Source organism: Mesoplodon bidens (genome assembly GCF_964165515.1).
Source record: "Mesoplodon bidens genome assembly, chromosome: 1".
NCBI lineage: Eukaryota > Metazoa > Chordata > Mammalia > Artiodactyla > Ziphiidae > Mesoplodon > Mesoplodon bidens.
The window spans coordinates 201,085,584-201,108,095 of NC_138176.1; the positions used below are offsets into that span (position 1 = coordinate 201,085,584).

At 40.0% G+C, this 22,512-nt stretch overlaps 1 protein-coding gene across 1 annotated transcript in view; it reads right to left on the reverse strand.

Moving 5' to 3' along the window:
- NAF1 (nuclear assembly factor 1 ribonucleoprotein) overlaps positions 1 to 19,874 on the reverse strand; it is a 39,076-nt gene extending 19,202 nt beyond the window's left edge. Inside the window, exons 1-3 of the mRNA XM_081239160.1 lie at positions 19,483 to 19,874; positions 16,899 to 17,067; positions 2,855 to 2,948 (exon numbers count right to left, since the gene is read on the reverse strand). Of these exons, the coding sequence (XP_081095286.1) occupies positions 2,855 to 2,948; positions 16,899 to 17,067; positions 19,483 to 19,736 (517 nt within the window). The 5' untranslated portion in view covers positions 19,737 to 19,874. The remainder of the gene's footprint in view (positions 1 to 2,854; positions 2,949 to 16,898; positions 17,068 to 19,482) is intronic.
- Positions 19,875 to 22,512: the final 2,638 nt, after the last annotated feature.

Consider the following 22,512-nt stretch of genomic DNA (forward strand, 5'->3'; position numbering starts at 1 on the left):
ACATTATTTTATTTTATATGAAAGCTACAGTTCTAAGAAAAAAAAATTAAAGTAAAACATCTCACAGAAAATTGGAATCATCCATTAAGACAACAAATTCAAGCTGATCATTTTCTCAAGCAATTTTTACCCAAAAAATAATCTCACATTTAGTCACTAAACTCCTGTTTTAGAAGAAATTAGTCTTCTTTCTCACCCTAGAAATTCTTTTCTGCAAAGCACTGATTACTTACTGATATATGAAAAAGTTAGATTTCACAAATATATTTTCCTCTGAACAACTGAAGTAAGAATGATAGAACTCCCAGTAATTTTTATCATTTCCCTTCTCAAAGGGCAAAAAGCATTATTCCACTGGTCTAGCAGAACCTCCAATTCGTGTAAGTGCCACAAATGTCAAACAACCAATCTACCACAGCAAAGAGGAAAACACACACACCTCAAACAGACACACACACACAATAATAGGTTCTTAGAAAATTAAGGCAACAAACAAGAATACTCTGTCACATTGAACAGATAATGCCATCTCCACTTGGAAAATTAGTGGAAATATTGAAGTATTTCCACTTGAATATCCACTTGAAATATTAGTTCAGATTATTAAAATCCATTCAAAGATTTTCAATTGTATCCCAATGAATTTCAAGAGCTAGTGCTTCTAAATTCTGAACATGCACATAAGGAACAGATCACAGGTCAACAATTTTTGAGTTAGATCTGCTCTTGGAATAAAGATGACAAGGATAGGTAATAATAGTGAGCACTGACAGAATTTATTCTCAGTCTTCTCTCCCTCCCAATCCCCCTCTCAAGGAGTCAAAAATTACATGAAAATTAAAAATCACCTAATCCAAAACCCTCATTTTATAGAAAGGTAAGAAAACAGTACTCAAGAGATTAACATGATTACATGGTCAAATCCAGACAGAACTATCACCACAACCTAGTGGACTAATACTCATTGTACACTCCTTTCTGTAAAAGGTCCAAATAATGTTAGATGTTTTAAGCTTTCCAAACAGAGTGTGCAACAAGCATGTATTGATACAACAGTAACATGTGCTGTTTGATTCATTACTCTTTATTCCCACCAGGTTGAAAATTTTGTTAAGTCTATTAAGATGTGTTATTCAAAACAGTATCCTCGAAAAGCATTAGTCCATGTGTATCATATAGTTTACACTTCTTTCCCTTGAGAATAAACATTATGACCTAAATTTCTTCTATATACATCAAGTCCAATAAATTCCTGTCTGACTTATTTGTACATACTAAATACCATAAGATAATTCAAAAACTAGTAAATGTAATGACTCAACAGTGATGTAAAGAGTTTTAATAATTATGATTTTTGTAAAAAAGTTTCACTTTAATTGGAATTTTCATTAATAAACTGCAAAATTATATAAGAATTAATTTTTAAAATAGTGATATGGACACATAAAAAGATCAAAAGACAGATTTCCATTTCTACCATTGACTGATCACAAGAGCAAGTGACCTGAATTTTTCTATGTTCCTTAAACTAAGGACTGGTGGACAATTTAGGTCTTTTTCCCAGTTCAAAAATCCTATGACTTTGGGACTTCCCTGGTGCTCCAGTGGTAGAGGATCCACCTTCCAATGCAGGGGACGTGGGTTCGATCCCTGGTCGGGGAACTAAGATCCCACATGCCATGGGGCAACTGGGCCCATGTGCTGCAAATTACAGAGCCCACACGCTCTGGAGCCTGCACACCACACTAGAGAGAAGCCAGCACACTGCAACAAAGAGCCCACACACCGCAACGAAAGATCCTGCGTGCCGCAACTAAGACCCGACACAGCCATAAATAAATAAATAAATAAAATATTTTTTAAGAAATCCTATGACTTTGTCAACTCTGAGTCCTATTTTTAGGTGTCTATTACTAGAGAGGTAATGGTAGTGACATTAATTTCAAAGTCTCTCCTATACATACTTCACATCCTGGGGCTAAAAGAAATCTGTAGAATCTAGTTCCCATGTATTCCAGTGGGTTCATATTCCATGATATTAATATCAGTGTTAAATCACAGAACTTTCTAATTTACATGTTTATAAGATAAAAGCAAACGCAATAGGCAGATTACCAGTCCTCTACCTACCACCCCACAAACAAAAAAAGACATCCACACCCTAATCCCTGAACCTGTGGATGTTACTTTATGTTAAAAAGGAGACTTTGCCGATGTGATTAAGGTCAAGGACCTTGAAACGGGAGATGATCCTGGATTACGTGGGTAGACCCCAACTAAGGAGTCCTTAAAAGCAGGGAACGTTTTCCAGGCTGCGGTCAGAGGGAGACGTGATGAGGAAAGAAGGTCAGAGAAGCTACATTATGGGCTTTGAGAATGAAGGGAGTGGTCCATGAGCCAAGGAAGGCGGGCAGCCTCTAGATGTTGACAAGGTCAGGAATATGAGGCTTCTCCCTCAGAGCCTCCAGAGAGGAACTCAGCCTGATGGACCCCTTGATTTTAGCCAGTGGGACCCATATCACACTTTTGGCCCACAGAACTGTAAACTAATAAATGTGTTGTTTTAAGCCACTAAATTTGTAGTAATTTAACAGCAATAGAAAATATACCAAATCAAAGAAATTCTGGAGGAGTATGTCAGTAAAAGCACACTTTAAATTTTTATAAAGACACTGTATTTATGTATTACTTGTATAAGCAAAAACTGAATTTATCTGTTCAAACCTAATGACTGTAAAATGAAGTGTTATTACATCTTTCAGAGAAAATTTACCAGTCATAAAGTCTTTGATTTCATTATTAGTACATGCTTGGATATAAATGATAATTTTTATTAATAAAATTATTTACATACCTAATTGTTCAATAATACTTGAAACCATCCCAAGAGGCTTTAATTCAATACCTTCAGGCAGAACAATAGTGAGTTCTTCAACAGTAGGTAGTTCCTGAAATATAAAAAAGCATTAACCTTCCTCCAGCTTCAACAAGTTAACTTTTAAAAAAATGACAGTTTCCATATAGAGTGCTATACCCGTTTCTGAGACATAACATTAAGTACTTGTCATCTCTTGGATGTTGTCCTTTTCAGTGTCTGAGCATTTCTCCCCCCTTCAACATCTCCCCACCTAAGTGACTCAAGTGATCTAGTGTCTACAGCCTAACCCATAAGAACACAGGCCTGAAGACCATTCTAGATTTTTCTAATCATAGCTGAACAAGAAACTATCCTCCCCCTACCCCCAAAAACTGCTGTTAAGGAATCCAAGGTAAAGAAAAGAGACAACTCACATAGTAACTCCCAGAGACATTCCATTCGAAGAGAAATATTTCCAGCTTCTCCACACAAGGAGAGTTCTCTGAGCTGCCTTAATGTGGCTGGTTAATTAATTTGACTGTGGTTAAACAGCTGAACAGAGAAACAGCTAACTTTTCTGGGGCTGTGTGAAAGAGATGAATTTCTGGCCTCTTCAAGAAAAAATACTGAATTCCTGGAAACAGAATGTAAGCTTCAGTCCAAAAAGCTGTGAAGGTGTTGCCTGATTATCTTCCCTGTCTAGGTTAAAAACAAATAAAGATTTCTCTTTTCTGACCCAGCTGCTAACTGAATGTCAGCTGCTACAGAAACTAGATATTGAAGTAGAGATGAAGTTGAAGAGAAATCTAAGAATAAAGCAGACCTTAGGCTTTAAAGTAAATAAACAGGGATTTCTATTCTTCATCACAACTGACTCTTCGAAGGAAGTTTTTCCTTAAGAAGGGCTTCAAAGTGCAAAGATCTTATTAATGGCATGTTGGGGTTAGTTTCAGAGACAAAAGATAACTTTTGCAGAAATGTTAGAAAAGACAGGAAAACCTAAATTATACAGTACATTGCAGATGAGCACATCTTGGGTAATCATTTTCCTCTATGGGAACTCAAATCGAGGTTTTTAACAAAATCACTTAACCAGAGCGAAAGCATAACTTTCTTCTGCGGATGCTACCTTCCGATCAAGGAGTAGTTATGAAAAGCCACATTAAGGGTCTCAGCCAACTCAATGCAGAAGACGTACCTCTGTATGGTTAGCCTGGCCTGTGTTGAAGGAAATGATTGTGTTTTATATGTCGGAATTTTCCTGAGTACTTTTAAGGAGAGGATGACCACTTGTCGTTTTATCATATTAAATATGAAAAGCCTTTTCTTGGCAAAGACCATGGTTTGAAAATGCTCCATGTGTGTATCAGAACAGAGAAGGGGGTTCAGTTGTTAGAACAAACTGGTAAATGTGGCATGGAGCAGCCTTGTTTAAGAAGTTCTTAGCTAAAGAAACCCGGTACCCTATGAAGTATGAGACTGGAGGACTATAATGCTGGGGGCTGCAGGCAGGAGGCTTTAATGATAGAGGGCAATGGGACAGGCATCTCACAAGGACTCTGGCTCTGGGAGTAGCGCCTCCTACAAGAGGCGAATGGCACCTTCTAATGCTGCAGCGCAGTGATGAAATCTGCCCCGCTGCCTCACCACATTATAGTTAAGGTCTAGAGCAAACACTTTTTATTCCTTCTGGACTGTGATAAAGCCCGCTGGTTAAATAAAGCCAGGATTGTGTAGGTAGAGGAAAGGAAGAAAAGAGGAAATGCTGTTAGATCTTTTATGAGAACCTCTGAACTGGGTAGGAGGGCAGATTGTATGCCGTTAACACTCAGGACACAAAATCAGCACTATTCTCAAATAAATAAATGCTCTTTGACCACAAAATGGAAGGCTCCTTGTTTTGTGTGTTCTATTAGGAGGAATTTAAGGCCCGTGCAACATAATTATGTTTTGGTACAAACCTAAACTCTGGTACTATTTTGATCTTTTTTAACTTTAGAGTACAAAAGTTATACATGTCCCTGATTTTTTAAAAATAAAACTGAAGTAGTATAGAAGGATACGAAGTAAAAAGCAAAAATTCCCCCCACCCTATTCCTTTCAACCTTCCAGTTCCTCTCCAGAGATAGCTGTTAACAGTCTTTCAAATACACTTACTAGACGGACACAAACTTAACATTTAACTTTGATATGTTTCACTTAACTAAAATATCCACATTGTAATATAAGCTATCCTTTTTATCTTCCAAAGATATCTTCCACATCTTTCTACACCAAAACATAAGTATCTATTTTATTTAAACACTCTTACAGTGTTCCACTGTATAGATGCCCTATAATTAGTATACCAATCACCTGATACAACATTTATCTGCAGTTTTAATTTTTATCATTACACAAAATGATACCATGAACGTTCTTTAAAACATATCTTTGTGTAACTCCTATGATAGATAAATTCTTGTAAGTGGAACTGCTAGATCCAAAGGTATAAACATTTTTAATTTTGATAGATACTGCTAAATTTCTTTTCAAAAAGATTACATCAATTCACACTTCCACGAATGATGTATGAGAGGTTTTCCTATCTCCTTGCCATCACTGAGAAGCAAACTTTAAATCTTTGCCCGTCTGATAGGTCTAAAACAGTATCTTGCCTTAATTTGAATTTCTTCATTAATCAGGACGACATGTTTCCTGGCTACCTGAGTGTGTTTATTAATTGCTTGTATACTTTATACACATTTCTTTTGGAAGGTTTATCTTTTTATCAATTTATAAGAAAACTTTGGGTTTTTAAGAACATTTGCTCTTTATCAACTACGTAGCAAATATCCACTCCCTTACCTCTCACCGTGTTTTTTTAGCATTTAAGTTGTTTACTAAACTCTGGCATTTGACTACACCAAATACATCAATCTTTTCATTTTTTCGATTTTAAAACTTGTGTCACATTTAGAAAGACCTTCCCTATACTAAAATGACTTAAAATTCAGATACTTCCATTGCTTCTCTAGTTTCAAATTTTAAAATTGTCTGAACACAAGAAAACATCATGCTGAAATTTATGTCTAGTGATTTTCTTGTGTATTCACTGTATTACCATATTTTCAAAAAAAATAAGTCCTCCTCCTCCTTTTCAATATTAGTATATTGCATTTTTCACTTTTCAAACGACACTGGTTGGTATGACCACAATACAATTGTGATGATAGTGACCCTGATGTCTGACTATTAGGAATGTTTTAAATGTTAAGCATAATAATGCATTTTGACTGGAACTTTTTATAAGGTTAAGAAAAGTATTCACCTATTCCTATTTGTGTGTGTTTGGTTTTTTTAAATCAGAAATGACTGTTGAACTTTACCAAATGCCCTTTCATCATCTTTTGATATCATCACCACATAATTTACTGTAAGTTGAGCAGGTCAGACTACAGGGTCTAATGGAGTCCTGATGTCCTGCTCTAAGGACATCTATGAGACATCCAGCATGAGGGAGACAAGGGAAGGTAAACAAAGCCAGAATATCTGTGGTGAGGCAGGGACTCACACCTGTGGTCAAAACACAGTCTGGGAGGCTCCCTTAACTCCTGTTACTACCCTGTTTCAAACCTATGTACTAACAGAACAAAAAGTTTTGCCTACAAATGGGGCGGATCTCTGATCTCATGTAGAACCTAGAACACAGACACCCCACTTCTAATTCCAATTCAGCGACCCCAGTACTCTGTAATATGGGAATGCATGCACAGTTTTCTGAGATTCCTAAAAAAGGCCAATGAAGGCGTCACATTGCTTCTTGATGGTAAAAGACCCTACCTACCTATAAAAGCGATATGCATGAAGTCTCTATACCAAATGCTCTGCAGAACACAAAAGGTATATAAAGAACCAAATATTATACATATAACTTGTTAAGAGAAAAGTGAAATCAGCCTAGTACAATTCCAGGTTGAGATCAAGAAGTAAAACCAGCCTTGTATAATTCCAGGTTAAGAGCCTGTTCTGGAGCCTTTGAAAGTCCAGTTAAGTCAAGCAGTATATTTGCTTTGGAAATAGCATTTTGGGGACTGAATCAAGGGAGAACAGAGATAGTAGTTCCTCTTAAACGAGCATGCTAGGAGAGGAGGAGGACAAAGGGGGAGAAAAAAATCTCCCAAACTCCCTCAACAATTCTTCCAAGGGATGTGCTTTCCACGAAGATTTTTGGCAGGTTTGAAGGCAGAACTTTAGAAGGTTCAAAGGGAAAGTTTCTGGACTACAATGGCAGACCATTAATACAAGATCTGATCTTGATATGTAGATGTCACAAGTTACCTTATCTACTAATTTAAAGAACTACTAATCTAAAGAACTACACCACCACCAAGCCTAGTCACTCTTCATCAAATTATCCTGTGGCTTTGCTCTCTTGTAAATACATTATTGTCTAACATGCTATTTGTTTACCTGCTTAAAGTCTTTCCCTAACTAGAAAATAAATCCATCAACAACTAGGTACCAGGTCTGCCTTGCTTGTTGCTATAGTAGGAACAATGACCAGCACACAGTAGGTGCTCAGTGTAAATTTATTAAATGAATTAATTGGCTTAGCTCATCAGTCCAAGCTAAAAAAAATCTCAGAAGAGGTCGCAGACTTTTTCAGCCAGAGCAGAAATTAGATAATGAAAATACAATTCTTAAAGTTCAAAAGAGAATCCTCAAGGAATGAGAAGGACCTCAACCCGACCTTCTCAAAAACAAAGTAAAAAAGGCAGGCTTCCAATTAAGCTTCACTGCCCAGGACTGATGCACAGATACCTCAGCTTTGCAGTGGCAAACATTACTACAGCCATTAGATTAACACCTGGCCCCCTGGTAACACAGAAGCTGCCCTGGTAAGATAATGAATGCATCTGCTCTGTCTCATAATCTCCTTCAAACAAAAATCAAGCACTTTGCTTTTCCACGAGTGGAGAGAGGATGTGTATGTGTGACAGAAACGAGGAGAAACACAGACACACTTCAATAACCAAAATAAAGGGGCCAGAACACATATTAAAGTACACTACTGCCTTGACAGTACAGAGGATATAAAGAATCAGAAATAAGAGGCGTAACGATACACTAAAAAACTGAAGGAAGAGCTGATGAGGGAAATCTGGACCCTTCATCATATAAACAAAATCAGGTGCAATGAAAACAAAAGACTAGAAGGCTGTTTACAGCCGGTTAGGAAGATTAAAGTATGAGCCTAGTTTACCTACAACCCCCATGGAAAGATTAATGAGTGAGTAGAAAAGACTCCTTCTATTCTGCTTATCCAATACAAGACACTAATTATATTTGATTATTTAAATTTAATTAATTAAAATTAAATAAAATTTACACTGCAGTCTTCAGTCATACTGGCCACATGCAAGTGCTCTGTAGCCATGGTATGAAGACAGGGTCACTATAGGACATTTCCATCGCTGCAGGAAGATCTACTGGACAGCACTGCTTTACACTCTCACACAATCAAAGAGCCCTCCAGGGGCTTCCCTGGTGGCGCAGTGGTTGAGAGTCCACCTGCGATGCAGGGGACACGGGTTCGTGCCCCGGTCCAGGAAGATCCCACAGGCCGCAGAGTGGCTGGGCCCGTGAGCCATGGCCGCTGAGCCTGTGCTCCGCAACGGGAGAGGCCACAACAGTGAGAGGCCTGTGTACCGCTTAAAAAAATAAAAAAATAAATTAAAAAAAAAAAAGCCCTCCATTACTAAATATATACGCAGGTAAAGGAGGACCAATCTATTTTCGGCCATTAGTACAAGTATAATTTTAAGACCATACTATTAACATCACACACCACATTAGGTCTTCATGCAAACCTGAATACTCCACTGGCAGGAAGGAAGGTGTGTGATAAATCCCTGTTGTCATCAGTGTTATTTGTTATTTTCCAAAATTAAAAACAAACTAACAACCTGTTTTGGATGTACAGTATCTGCAACTAGATATAAATATCTATGCACTCATTTAAACAAAATTAATATTATCTTTATTGATCCAAAATCAAAGAAAAGTAAAAACAGTTTTTATGGACATATTTATTCAAAATGTCTACATGTAATGACAAATGTAACAACAAAGCGTAGACAAGGAAAGGAAGAAAAGTATTTTACTCACATCATCAGGCAAAGAAAAAAAAAGTCACAGCATTTGACAAATGAACTCCTGAAATTGAACATACTAAAGAAATCCAGTCCTCTACTCTGACACACTCTACACCTCCAAGTCAAAGGTCTTACTAAAAGGCAATGTAGGGTTTCTTACAGTAATGTAGGAAAGCGTAAATTAGATGACAGAATCAGCCTTTACCATGACAAATTATCCTATATTATTCAGAAACCAAATAATCAGGAAGTTCAAATGATCAAATTCCAATGCTGCTAAGCGGGCCTCCACAATAGTAACTAAAAACAGAGCTGACTGGAATCCACCTGACGCTAGTTGTGAATCTGCTCCTCTCCACTCACTACTTCAGGCTTCTTATCTATAAATAGTGAGAAACTAAGCAAAAAAAGTTCTGAATAATTCATACAAGTGATTAACAATACAATTTTAAAAAATGTTTAACAGCATGCAATCAAAAAGACAGAATACTAATACAGAAATTACATACCAGACTTGAACAGTTACTCTGATTCTGGAGGACAGATGCTCACAGCTATGGCATTAAAGAAATGCAAGGTCCTAACTACACTTCTCAAGCAGGCGTGAAAGATCAACCATTGTCTATCAGAAGAATATGATTATATTCTGATTCTCGGACATCTTTATGGCCTACATGGTTGCTCAGTTAAACAAAATATTCAAAGGAGAAGCACTGAACATTAAAAATCCACCCTAATAAAAATTAAACTGTAGACACACCAGTCAAAAAACGGTGCCTAAAACTTCCAGCACAAAAACGGAAGGAGCTAATGGGTCAAAAATGGCCCTCCGGGGCCTTGTGGTGCAGTGGTTGAGAATCTGCCTGCTAATGCAGGGGACACGGGTTCGAGCCCTAGTTTGGGAAGATCCCACATGCCGTGGAGCAACTAGGCCCGTGAGCCACAACTACTGAGCCTGCACGTCTGGAGCCTGTGCTCCGCAACAAGAGAGGCCGCGATAGTGAGAGGCCCGCGCACCGCGATGAAGAGTGGCCCCCGCTTGCCACAACTAGAGAAAGCCCTCGCACAGAAACGAAGACCCAACACAGCAAAATAAATAAATTAATAAAAAATGGCCCTCCTAGAAGACAGTCATACCTTACAATGGTCTTGACTTCCCTAGCTCTATGAAGACATCATTGGGGTGGGGGAAAAGATCAGTAACTTATGACCTTTTGAGGTAAAATTACCTAAAGAACCTTGATTTTGGTTTTCATTCACAAATACAGAAAAAGGTTAGCAGACAGTAGGAAAGGAATCAAACATTCCAAATGGCAACAAATCCTTTCGGTGCCAGTTTGGGGAGAACTTTAAAAAGTGAGGAAAGTGGAATGAAGTTATCTGACCACTTTCTCATGTTACCCAAGAAGAGAGGACATGCATGTGGAGGCCAATTACCTGATGCTATTAGGTGAGCCTTCCCTTTTCAGATATGGTTGGAAAGTAGGATCCAATCTCTGGAATACTGAGAGCCATGATTGTAAACTTTTTTTTCCTATAACTGGTAAAACATATTGGAAAAAAGAATGGATTAGGTCTCTACACTGTGAGTCAACTAGGACCTCATATAACATTTCGTCGGATTCATCAACTTCTCCACGGAAAGTACTTTTACAACATTCCATGGAACTCAGCTATTCCTTTAGCCATCACCAACTAGCATTAATTTACCCTCATCAATTACCCTATCATACATGACACTAGATTCACATTAGCCCATTAAATATTTTCATCTAAAAGTTGAAAGTGAACACTTCTTTGAAATGTCTTTATATTCTCCTTTTTTTTAGTAAACTACAATGTTCTCATCCCATCTTTCTCTAAAATTACTGTCACAAAAACAAAGCTCATAAGAATACTCTCGAAAGTTAACTGGCATAAATATAAAAGTAAAATAAAATCAGAATCCATCTCCATAAGAAAAAACCTTCAATGATGAATATAACCCTAAGCATTATCTTTTATGTTAACTGAGGAGTCCATACCTCACGGAATCTAAGACACTGACTTTATATACCACAAAATTAAAAGCACTGCCAAAAAACTGTGAAGCTAATCACTGCCATCAATTATTAGTCCCAACTTTTCAGAAGTGTGAAAAGGTTAAAAAGTGTCCATTTTAGAATTGAAAACATTCCCATGGATGATGAGTGAACAAAGAAACATTCCCTGAGCCCCTACAGTGTAACCAACACTGGGGACACAACTCCGCTGCGACAAACTTGGTCCTTTCACTGGGAAATTTCCTATTCTGCTCACCTGTCCATTTCTATGGAGATCCTATCCACCTTTCAATCTAAGGTCAAGCCACGATGCCTTCCCTAACCACCGCACTGCAAGTCATCTCCCCTTCCACTCAATCCTTCAGCTTCCTGTACTTGGTACAATTCACTGGGCATTCAGTCATTAACTCTGTTGTTACTCTGCTTTCAGCCAAGTGTGTATGCTCACTCTCTAGCTGAAGTCTTCTCTAAAGACATTTGTCTTTATTCTCTAAAACAATCACAACTCACTTATTAAATCTACTAGGGATGGAGAAAGCTAATAAACGGAATGTTTCTGTGTAATAATGATCATATACATGTATATACACAGGGTATATATGGACACACTACTGAATAAATCAGTATTTATTCAGGATTATTTGTGCTTCATACAAGCTTTACTGAAATAACTTTGTGCAATGAAGCACAAAATCTTAATTTTTTAAAAAATCTGAGCACTGTTTTTAAAAAGCACCAAGTATTAATGAAAACCTATCTCCTTTCAAGTATATAAGCCATTTCTTAAATATCAGGTATTTTGAGAATGCTAGTAAGTGCCATCGGTATTCTAAGATATGATATAATAATTCCAGATATACTAAAGTCGTAAAAAGCTGAAGTTGAACAAGGCCTGCATTTAGGACAAAACTCATAAACCAAGTTGGGCCCTGAAAACACCACATTCAATCAACGATTATTAACTGTAGAACAAGGTGCAATACAATTTCAAGATGGTGGGAAGTCAAAAATGTGAAATAATCCACTGTAACTTCTGACCACTTGAGGTGGCCCACGTATTTCCATATCCTCACATTAGGACAAGGGTCTGCACTGCCAGAATCAGAAAAAGTGTACTCACCCTAACTACAACTATAATGGTCAACCTAATTATATTGCATTTGTATGTTACCTATATTATACTGTATATTGTATATATACATATATTGCATTTGTATATTGCCTATATACTGTATATTGTAAATTACATACCATATATTGTGTATATATATGGTATATATACAATATAATATAGGCAATCTCTAAATTATGAAGGTAAATTTACCAAGAATTGCCTACAAGCATTAAGTTTTTTTCTTGGTCATTTTATATTACATGTATAAATACACATTATCTACATTGCAGTATTATCCATGTTTTATCCCCAAAAGCACTGTGATCATAATTTTAAATGTTATGTAAAATCTTCAGGTTTTCAATAGGTACTAATTTATAAAATTCATTTCTGATTAAGACTTTGCAATGTCACAATCCCATAAATGTCCTTATGATTCTAAATTTTAATTACATCAGATTTATTTGAAAGAACAGTTAAGAGCATAAATTGATGAGAAAGTTCTTCAAATAGAACCTAACTTTCCAATTCACTGAAACACTGAATAAACCCTATGTGGTTTAATGTAGTTCCAAAACTGTAATATGCATGCTGCTTTACATTTACTGTATAGATTATATATTAATATAAACCTTCTCAGCATTAAAGGGTTTATGTTCTAAAAGAATGATTCCACTTGGTTAACTTTAAGCCATATATTATGTAATTGTGACATTAAGAAAAGAGCCAATTAAGTCTATTCTCCTTTCCAATGCCTCTATGGCTGACCAATCCTCGTTTTTCCTCTTCCTCTTATCTTTTTTTAAAACAAGTTATAACCACATCTTGTCATCCCAAAGGATTGTTGCAACTGTTTAATTCTAGTGCCACAACTACTGAGCCCGCACTCTAGAGCCTGCGAGCCACAACTACTGAAGCCCGCGTGCCTAGAGCCTGTGCTCCGCAACAAGAGAAGCCACCGCAATGAGAAGCCCGCGCACCGCAACGAAGCGTAGCCCCCGCTCGCCACAACTAGAGAAAGCCCGTGCACAGCAACGAAGACCCAACACAGCCCAAAATAAATTAATAAAATTAAATTAATTAATTAAAATTTTTTTAAAAAGCAACTGTTTAATTCTAAAAGAACAATCTCGAGGTTACCTCACTGTAGCTCCTACATTCTTACAATGAGAGATCTGCAATAGCTAGTAGGTAGATCACCAGGACCTAACTTTGCAACAATGGAAAAGATTTAAAAAACTAGACCCAGGAAGGCAACATTCCTGTTTGACAAACAGGCTAAATGGAGGTAAAAATTAAGCTCGGCATGCCTGAACAACAATAGCAAACAGCCTAGAACATGAGATACTTCATAAAGAGGTAGGACATAAAACCGGGCTAAACTGGGCATGTCTGTTCTAAAGATCTCAATGATCCAGCACAAACTCTGAAACTGGTATTACTGTTTGGCCCATTTTAATTTATGTATGCCTTTTGGCAAAGACAACACAGAATATTTCTCTCATCTTCTTCAGAATTTCATTAGGAAATTAATAGACTACACAGAGCAAACAGTTCTGCTGCACAACCCCTGCTGCCTAAGAAGACACACACCAGTAGACCTGAACAAATGGCACATTCAATACCAGCCAGAGCTAGTTGTAACAAAGGAGGGGATGCTTCCCAGGAAGCGCGGACTGTCATCTTCTGAAAAAAGACAAATCTAAGCTAAGTCATAGGACTGTCCCAAAAGTCAGGAAAGAATATGGAACTAATAGCCAGTTCATGGAGAAGTTTAAAGTAGGAGATACCAAATGTACAGCCAGGAACAAGAAGAGAAATGCATGTGTAAGCTAGAATTAAAAAGATGAATCTAGGGGCTTCCCTGGTGGCGCAGTGGTTGAGAGTCCGCCTGCCGATGCAGGGGACACGGGTTCGTGCCCCGGTCTGGGAGGATCCCACATGCCGCAGGGTGGCTGGGCCCGTGGGCCATGGCCGCTGAGCCTGCGCGTCCGGAGCCTGTGCTCCGCAACGGGAGAGGCCACAGCAGTGAGAGGCCCGTGTACCGCAAAAAAATAAAAATAAAAAAAAAAGATGAATCTACAGGTAAACAGAAGAAGTGAGTCAGGAAACAAGAATATGACACTCAGAACCATGAGAGTCCCAAGAAGCATACAAAAGAAACAGCATGGCCATCCACAAGAGCTAGCTTGGTTCCCGATGGCTTTCCTATCCAAGTAAGTTTCCAACAAATCCCCCTTCTCTTGATGCAATCTGAGGGTCTCTGTTGCAGCCACAAGAGTCCAATGTAAGTCATGTGATTAACTGCTCCCAAGTATTATTATTTCCCTCTTCCCCTCCACAGAAGATAAATACTATTACTGACAGAACAGCAATCCCGTCTGAAGTGTTCTAAGCCTCCCTTTCCTGTGACCGAGGACCCATTCCCTGTGGTTTGCATGGGGTTGAAAACACCCACCCAGCTCCCGCCCTCCTCAAAATCCACACGCTCTCACGCTTCCTTTCTGTCACCTGGCTCTCACACTCACCCGTGTGCTTTCTCTCAAGCACACACTTTCCTACACACTCTCCACAAGAACAGCAGTGACTAGGTAACTTGTGTCCAGGCAATCCGAATACCCATCTCACTAGACTCAATTATTTGTTCAGGCCTGAGTACCGAGCCCCCGGTAAACCAGCACAAGTTCTCTCCATGGCTTTCATACAGGAGTATCAGTGGCCAAGCCGCCAGCCCCGCGCAGAAACACCTACTGAGCAACAGAAAAAGAGCAGAGTCCTAAAGATACTGAGTACTTGTAGCCACGCCATCCTTGGTGTTCAGGGTCAAGTCATTCTCTTCCCTTAACTTCAGAGCTAAAGTCCTGAAGGAGTCCTCAGATACTCTTTCACACCCTAAGTCAAAAAGATTTAGGGCAGACCAGAGAACTCATTCCTGCACCTAGCTCTGGCACCAGAGTGGCTTAAAAGACTGGGAACTTCTAGTACATTTATTTCCTAATCGTGAAAATATAAAGTAAACAGCTAGTTAAGAATCCAAACTTCAAAAATAAAGACTATAATTGCCCCTCCCATCCTTCCCAAAGACCCTTCAGAACTGGCACAGAAAGGAACAGAGCAGCACACACTATTCCAAGCTTTAAAAGCTCACATACTTCCCTTCCCAGCAAAAATGCCATTTTCTGGTATAAGCCAAGCATACACTCACAATTCAACAGCACTTCCAGCAATTGACTGTATTTGTCTCTGCTTCATTTAGTATCTCTCTCTCTCCAGTAGGTACTATGAGAGCAGAAAGGGGATGGGTCTTGTTTACAGCACTTGGCATATGGCAGGTGTGCTGTAATAGTTTAAAAGTGGGTGAATGTAAGACGCCTGTTCACTCACGCATTCTACAATCACATATTACCGTTGACTGAGAACCCAACATCCGAAAAGCACTCTGCTGGGCACTAAGGGAACCGCAAAGATCAGGTCTGAACTCAGTCCTCAAGAACGTGGTTCCTGGCCTCTATGGACACAGACCCTTTTTGATTTTCTGATGAAAATATGAGCACTCTATCCAGAAAAATACCTAAGTATATTGACTAATATTTTGCATTAAATTCCAAGGGAAAAATTCCAGGTCTAGTAAGATAAATAAGAAAATGAAACACATACATAAATCAAAGTACTGTGGTCCTTTATTTGTTGATTCTTATACTCTAAGAGAGAACTTAAACAGAAAAGTGATTAAGATACAGGGAAAAGATCAAATTTCCCAATACTTTCAGAAAATAGTCATAAGTTGGGAGAGGCTTTGTGTAAAAAGACCACTGAGAGAGATCAATGTCTATAGTAGGAAAATATAAATCAATGATGAATTTGCATACAAATCCAAGGGTTCTCAATACATGAGGTGTTAAGTGAGATAGGAAATTTCTTATTACAAGTAGAGAAAAAGGAAATAATATCGAGTGAATACAGTCATGAAAAGGTGCCTGAATGACTCTAGGCTTTAAAAAATTTTTTCAAATTTTGCTTTACTACTTCATTGATTTAAGTATTATATTACAGTCAGTGATCATTAAGGTTTTTAAAAGCTTTAATAATAACTAAAGTACACGTGGGAGTGGGGAGAATAAACATGTGGCAATATCCTGTGAAATTCTGAGAAGACTTTCCTCTTGGATCATAAGGTTTCATTCAACCAGACTACCATCAACCTCCTAGTAACAGCTTAGAAGGAAATAACCACACAGGAGTTAAATTTATAGACCAGACCTATCAAATGTCAATACCAATCCACAAGAAACAAGTTTTTTCCAACTGTAATAATGAAAACACTGCAAAAACTTCAAGTAAATATAAATCCTCAAAAGTGCAACCGATCTAATTTCACTATTCCTCTAAATGCAGTCGATTATAAAAATAATTTCAATTGCTACTTAGCAAAATTTCCTGAGTTGTAGACCAAAAAAAAGAAAAAATCTTTACACTCTTAAGGGAAGATAAAAAATGAAAAGCAGCAAGCCAAACTGGATGCCCAGCACAACTATCAAATGTTAGCGTTGGAAGCAACCTGAGAAATTATTCAGATCAATACTTTCTTTTACTTAAGAAAGCCAAGGCATGGCAAAGGTATGACCAATAAAATCTGAGAAAGGTATTCAAATTTATGGAGCAGATATAGGCCAAATGAGATCAATACTGGTACCATAAAATATTTTAGAACATGCAAATTAAGTTCAGTAACAACTCTAAGTACTTACATTTAGAAGTAACTCATCTTTTGTTTTAAGAGGAAAATTCTTATTTTCCTTCTCAACTTGTAAATCATCTTCTCCATCTGACAGCACTGCAGGGAGGGATACACGAGACGAAGACGATGAGGATGATGATGAGGAAGAAGAGGAACTTGAACTATCAGAATCTGTTTCACTGTAGAGAAGAAAAAATTGAAAACAGTACAAAAGTATTATTGTGAGGGTACCAAAATACGATTATTCAACTAGGAAATATCTACTTTACTAGATGTTTATGGCTGCTGTTCAAAAGCTTAGCATTTCGAAACCGACTATGGTATTTGGAAGGCAGTCTTTAATCCACCGACCACAAAATCTTTGCCATAACCCAAACCCTCTTATTACAATTGTCTCATGTGTCATGCCACAGTCTGAATATAATTAAGCATGTGACAAATCACTGACAGAAGAGAATTCTGGGAAAGGCACCTCCCTTATTAGTCACCAAGGACCAAATCACAACTAAGCCAAGAGAGTTAGAAGAAACTCTCAGTCTTCAACCTGGAAACTCCTCAAAGTTACTAGCCACGCTGAACACAACTCTCTGAAATCTCCTGTAGCCCTTGACTTCCACAGCAATTCTCAGTGCCAGTAACTCTCCTCTTAAATTGTTTGCTGGTGCCCACTTCAGCTTGTATGTACTGTTTCTAAGAGTCCCGTCCTCATGTTCTCTTCTTTCTCTGGTACTCTTTCCATGGATAACCTCATCCACTCCAATAAGCTCAATCATTACCAATGTGCAGATAACTCCCAAATCTTCAGCCTTGATATCCCCAGGCTCCACTCCTGATCTCTGGCTGCTTACCAGCAACTGTGGTATGAATGACCTATACATGTCTCACACTCACAAGTTAAAAGAAAGAAGTGCATTCTCCTTACTAAATCTGCTTCTGCTTCGAGCTTCTACTTTTATTTCATTGTTTAGTCCTCAATCCAGTCATCAGAGGCAGAAACCTTGGAATCATTTCAAGCTATTGCATTCTCAGTCAATGATAAAACTGTTAAACGTGACTCCTATTCCGCTAGAAAAACCTGAATACAGAGTGTGTACTAGGTGATATTAAAGAATTAGGGTTCATTTTACTATGATTGATAATGACATGGTGGTCATGTAAAAAGTATTTTATCAGAGATGAATAGTAAAGAATTTACAGGTAAGGTGGCATGCTGTCTGAAATTTGTTTTAACACTACCAGGTTAAAAAAAAATGTTAGATAAAACAAAGTTAGCAAAATATTGGGAAGTGTCAAGTTTGGTGATGAGTATATGTGCATTCATTGTATTACTCTCTGTACTTTGTATGAGTTTGAAAAATCCATAATAAAAAGTTCAAGTAAGTTTTATCTGTAATCTGATGTTCGAATTTACATCTCCATACCAGAATTGTCCTCTGAACTCTAAACTCATCATCCTACTGCTTATCTGACATCTCCAATTTGTTGTGAGGGAAACCTCAAATTAACTGTCCGAAGTTAACATTCTTATTGGTCTACAGCCCCCATCCACCCAACTGATGCCTCTCTGACTCGGCCACTACAACATTTACTAGCGACCCTGATCAGGGAGATGTCAAAATATTCAATCCAAACATGGTCGCATCGTGGACTAACGGAACATCTTTCCAGCTGCTTCCACACTAACCCTGCCCATTCTGCTTTCACTCTTGAGCCCAGTTCAATTCCTTCTCCACGGAGCAAAACATCAGAACGTTAACCTGAGCATGTCAATTATCTGCTCAAAAATTCTTCAATAGTTTCTCCACCACTTAGAATTAAAACTTTATCATGGCCAGAGGGTCCGACCGGGTTGGGTTCTCCAATTACTTTCTCAGTGCCTAGCTTGTTCCTTCGTGGTAATTTTCACCAACTCATTGGCTGATGGGTATGTTTACTTTTATTTTTCGTCCGTCTCATCAGAATGCAGGGCAGGGGTAGTGTCTATTTTGTTCACCGCGTCGCACAAGACACAGTCAAACACTTGTAGACGATGTGCAGCGTGGTGTAGTAACGTCACGCCGAAGTCCCCTCCCTCCACAAAACTTTCGTATTTAAAAGACACCACGAGGGAGGGGGAGGTGCCTCATAAAACCTACGGAGAGCCTGCAGTAATAGTAAAATAACAATGTTTCGCTAATTTCATTAATAATTCCTCACCACAAGGCTTCTACGAACAAAACTGCCGGGACCCAACTTGTAAACACATAAAATCCTTCACCTGATGCTCCATTTATCTGGCTCCACAAGCAAGCGCACACACTAAACTGGATGGGGAAAAGTCGGCTCTGCCCCAAACTGTAAGCTATAACCACCAAGGACACGCCACACGACTGGTCACGGAACAACCCTATATCCGCAGATTTTCTATATTCTAGCTGAAAACGATACGGTGTACACAAGACCCCCAGACTTCGGGGACGAGGGACTCTGACGGCGACGCTCAGGCCCCAAGCGCGATCCACAGGGGGCGGCGAGGAACGCGCCCCGGCTCCCCGGGCCCTCCCGCTCCCCGAGCCCGCCCCGGGCCCAGCGCCCCGGACCGCCAGGCGCCCGACCTGTCCGAGTCGGAGTCCGAGTCCGAGTCCGACGTCTCCAGGCTGCTCCCTCCGGGAGGCGGCTCCGGGAGCGACGGCGGGGCAAGCTGAGGCGGCTGCTCCCCCGCAAGGTCCGGGGCCCCCTCGTCCGCCCGCGGCGCTGCGACCGGAGCGGGGTCCGGAGCCGGCACGGCCAGACCTTGGTCAACCCCGACGCCGGCGCCACTGAATTTCAGAGTTTGCAGCTGAGCGGCGGCGGCCTCCACCACCTCCATGGCGCCGCGCTCGGGGCGCCCGCGCGGGGAGACACACCAACTCGGCGGCAGAAGCGACAACGAAGCGCTGGGCCTCTTCCCGCGCTGCTCGGGGAGCTGCACGCGGAACCACACACGGAGCCGTCCGGAGACGCGCCCCCGCCGTGCACGCAGCTTCACTTCCGGCAGCGCGTGACGTAACACGACGCGACGGCGTTCCCTGGGGCGGGGCGGGCCGCAGGCATTTGCAACCTGGACCGCGGGGCCCGAAAGCCGCCGAATTTCCTGCGTCTTGGGAATTGAGCCTCACTCCGCAAAGAGGGATGGAGAGACTTTCCTGCAGCTGCAGGTGCTGCTGCTGCTGGATCTGGGACAATTCCGCGGAGGCGGAGACGGGAAGGAGGGATGACAGGACAGGGAGATGCCTGATGGGCCGAGACCGTACACATCAGAAACTTGAGCCAGGAATCCTTGAGCAGGCACTTCTAGTAGACTTCCTTAAAGTTAAATGGAGTTCCAGCCGTGGATAGACAGCAAGCACGATGACCATCCATCTCAAAACGATTACAACTCTTCCATTTTTTTTTTTTTTCCTCCAAAGCGCTCCCAATTTAAAGAGAGCACTAATCGTGGAAAAAGTGTTGCTACTGTTTGATGTTATATGTTCAGGGACTAGGGGCTGACTCACTTCTGAATTGTACATTAAGATACAAGTAGCGGCCCTACTACCTCTATGCAGTCTTCTCCTTTCACCTTGCAAGGGCCAGATTAAAGGTTGTTTGTTGCTCACAGCAGGACCCAACAGTGTAGTCAGCTGCTTCAAGAGGTGGTGAGTTTAAAGCCATACTGGAATATTTCAAGAAGAGGCTAAGAGAATATTGAAGAAAGTCTTATACTGAGCTTGAAGGTAGACTAGACGACTTCTAGGGTAGGGATCTCCAACCTTCTTTTTTTTTGGTATCTGTACCTGTTTTGTGTTCTTTTGAGACTGCCAAACAGGTGCACTGTAAGAAGACACAGAGGTGAGGGTGAGAAAACAGCAAAGTTTATGATACTCAACAGGTCCTGGAGACAGGAGGCACGGCATGTCATGTGGAGCCACCTGGGAAAGTCTCCAGGGCTGGGGGAGGGGTATCAGGAGGCAGAAGACAGGAGGGAGGGGAGATGCAAGCCACAGCCTTGGCTGGGGTTTCCATGGAGAAGGCAAGGCAGGGCTGGGTGACCAGTTTAGTGGGCTACTTTGAGTGTTTTGGGGGAGATGGGGTTAGACTGTAGGGGTGGACCCTGAAATGATTGAGACTGAAGAATATTGCCCCCAGGGGGTGGCCAGACAGAGGAGGTCTGGCTCTGGACTGGTGAGTTTGCACCTCCAAGACACACTTCTAGCAGGGAGCTCTCTCCCAGGCCTGGCTAGCCCTGGAGGGGCCGTCACTCCCCAGCCAGAAAAGGTGTTTTTATAAGATGTGAAAGCATCATAATGTATAGAAAATTTTAAATATTTTTGATACAGAAGCTCATCAGAAAATTATTTGGGAGTACGTGCCCCTAAAATATGCATATTCATTTACCTATAAATTTTATGTATACCCTACATTAATATTAAGTGCATTCAAATAGAAATTAGAAAATGATGAATTTTAGATGATACTTTAGATGAAATAAGGCACACTGAAATAATTCAAATTTAAAAGCGTGCAAATTTTTAAATTAATCATACAAGAAGTTTTGCTTCTCTTGAATACATGTCAACTTTAATAATAATTTAGTGAAAGCAATGCTACTGAATATGCTTTATTATTTAAAAGTATTGTGTTGTTGCAGGAAGAGGGACCCCTTCCAAGGCCTGAGTGTAGACTCTTGTCTAACACTCGGAAATGAATTGTCCTAGGAGACTCACCATGCTGACAAAGCAAAAGACTTTATTGGAACGGAGCCCCCTGGGCGGAGAGCAGCCGAGTAAGGGGCCCCAGGAGAACTGCTCTGTTATGTGGCTCTCACAGACTCGGGTTTCATGGTACTGGGGTTAGTTTCCAGGTTGTCTCTGGCCCATCATCTTCCTTGGCCCGTATTTTGTCTGACTCAGGATCCTCCCTGGTGGCGCATGCATCTCTCAGCCAAGACGGATTCCAGCATGAGGGCTTCTGGGAGGTTGGCAGGACATATCGTGTCCTCCTCCTTTCGGCCCCTCCCGGATTCTCCCGGTTAGTTTTCTGCAGCTGCACCGTGTTCCTTATTGGGACCCTCTATTGTGAGACAGCTCAGGCAAGCGGTTATCATCATGCCTGGCCAAGGTGGGTGGTTTCAGTCAATGGTTCCCTAACAGTGTTGGCATTATGTGATACAACAAATTGATTCTAAATTAAAGTTTTTTAGCATTTTATCTTATTTTATTTTATTTTTTGGCCACACCATGAAGCATGTGGAATCTTAGTTCCCCAACCAGGGATCGAACCCGCGCCCCCTGCAGTGGAAGCACTGAGTCTTAACCACTGGACCACCAGGGAAGTCTTTTTAACCTTTTAAATGCGGAATTTTTAATAGTTAGAAAAATAGACTGAATACCAAAACGAATCCCTCTGTATTCTTCATCCATTTCAATCCTTATCAGTTCACAGAAAGTTTGGCTTATCTATACGCTCCCCCTGACCACTGCCCTGGATTATTTTGAAACAAATTCCCGGTACCATATAATTCATCTGTAAATATTCCAATACATGCCTTTTTAAAGATATGTATTTTTTACATAAACCACAACATTATTAACACAGGAAAAAATTAACAAAAATTCCTTAATATT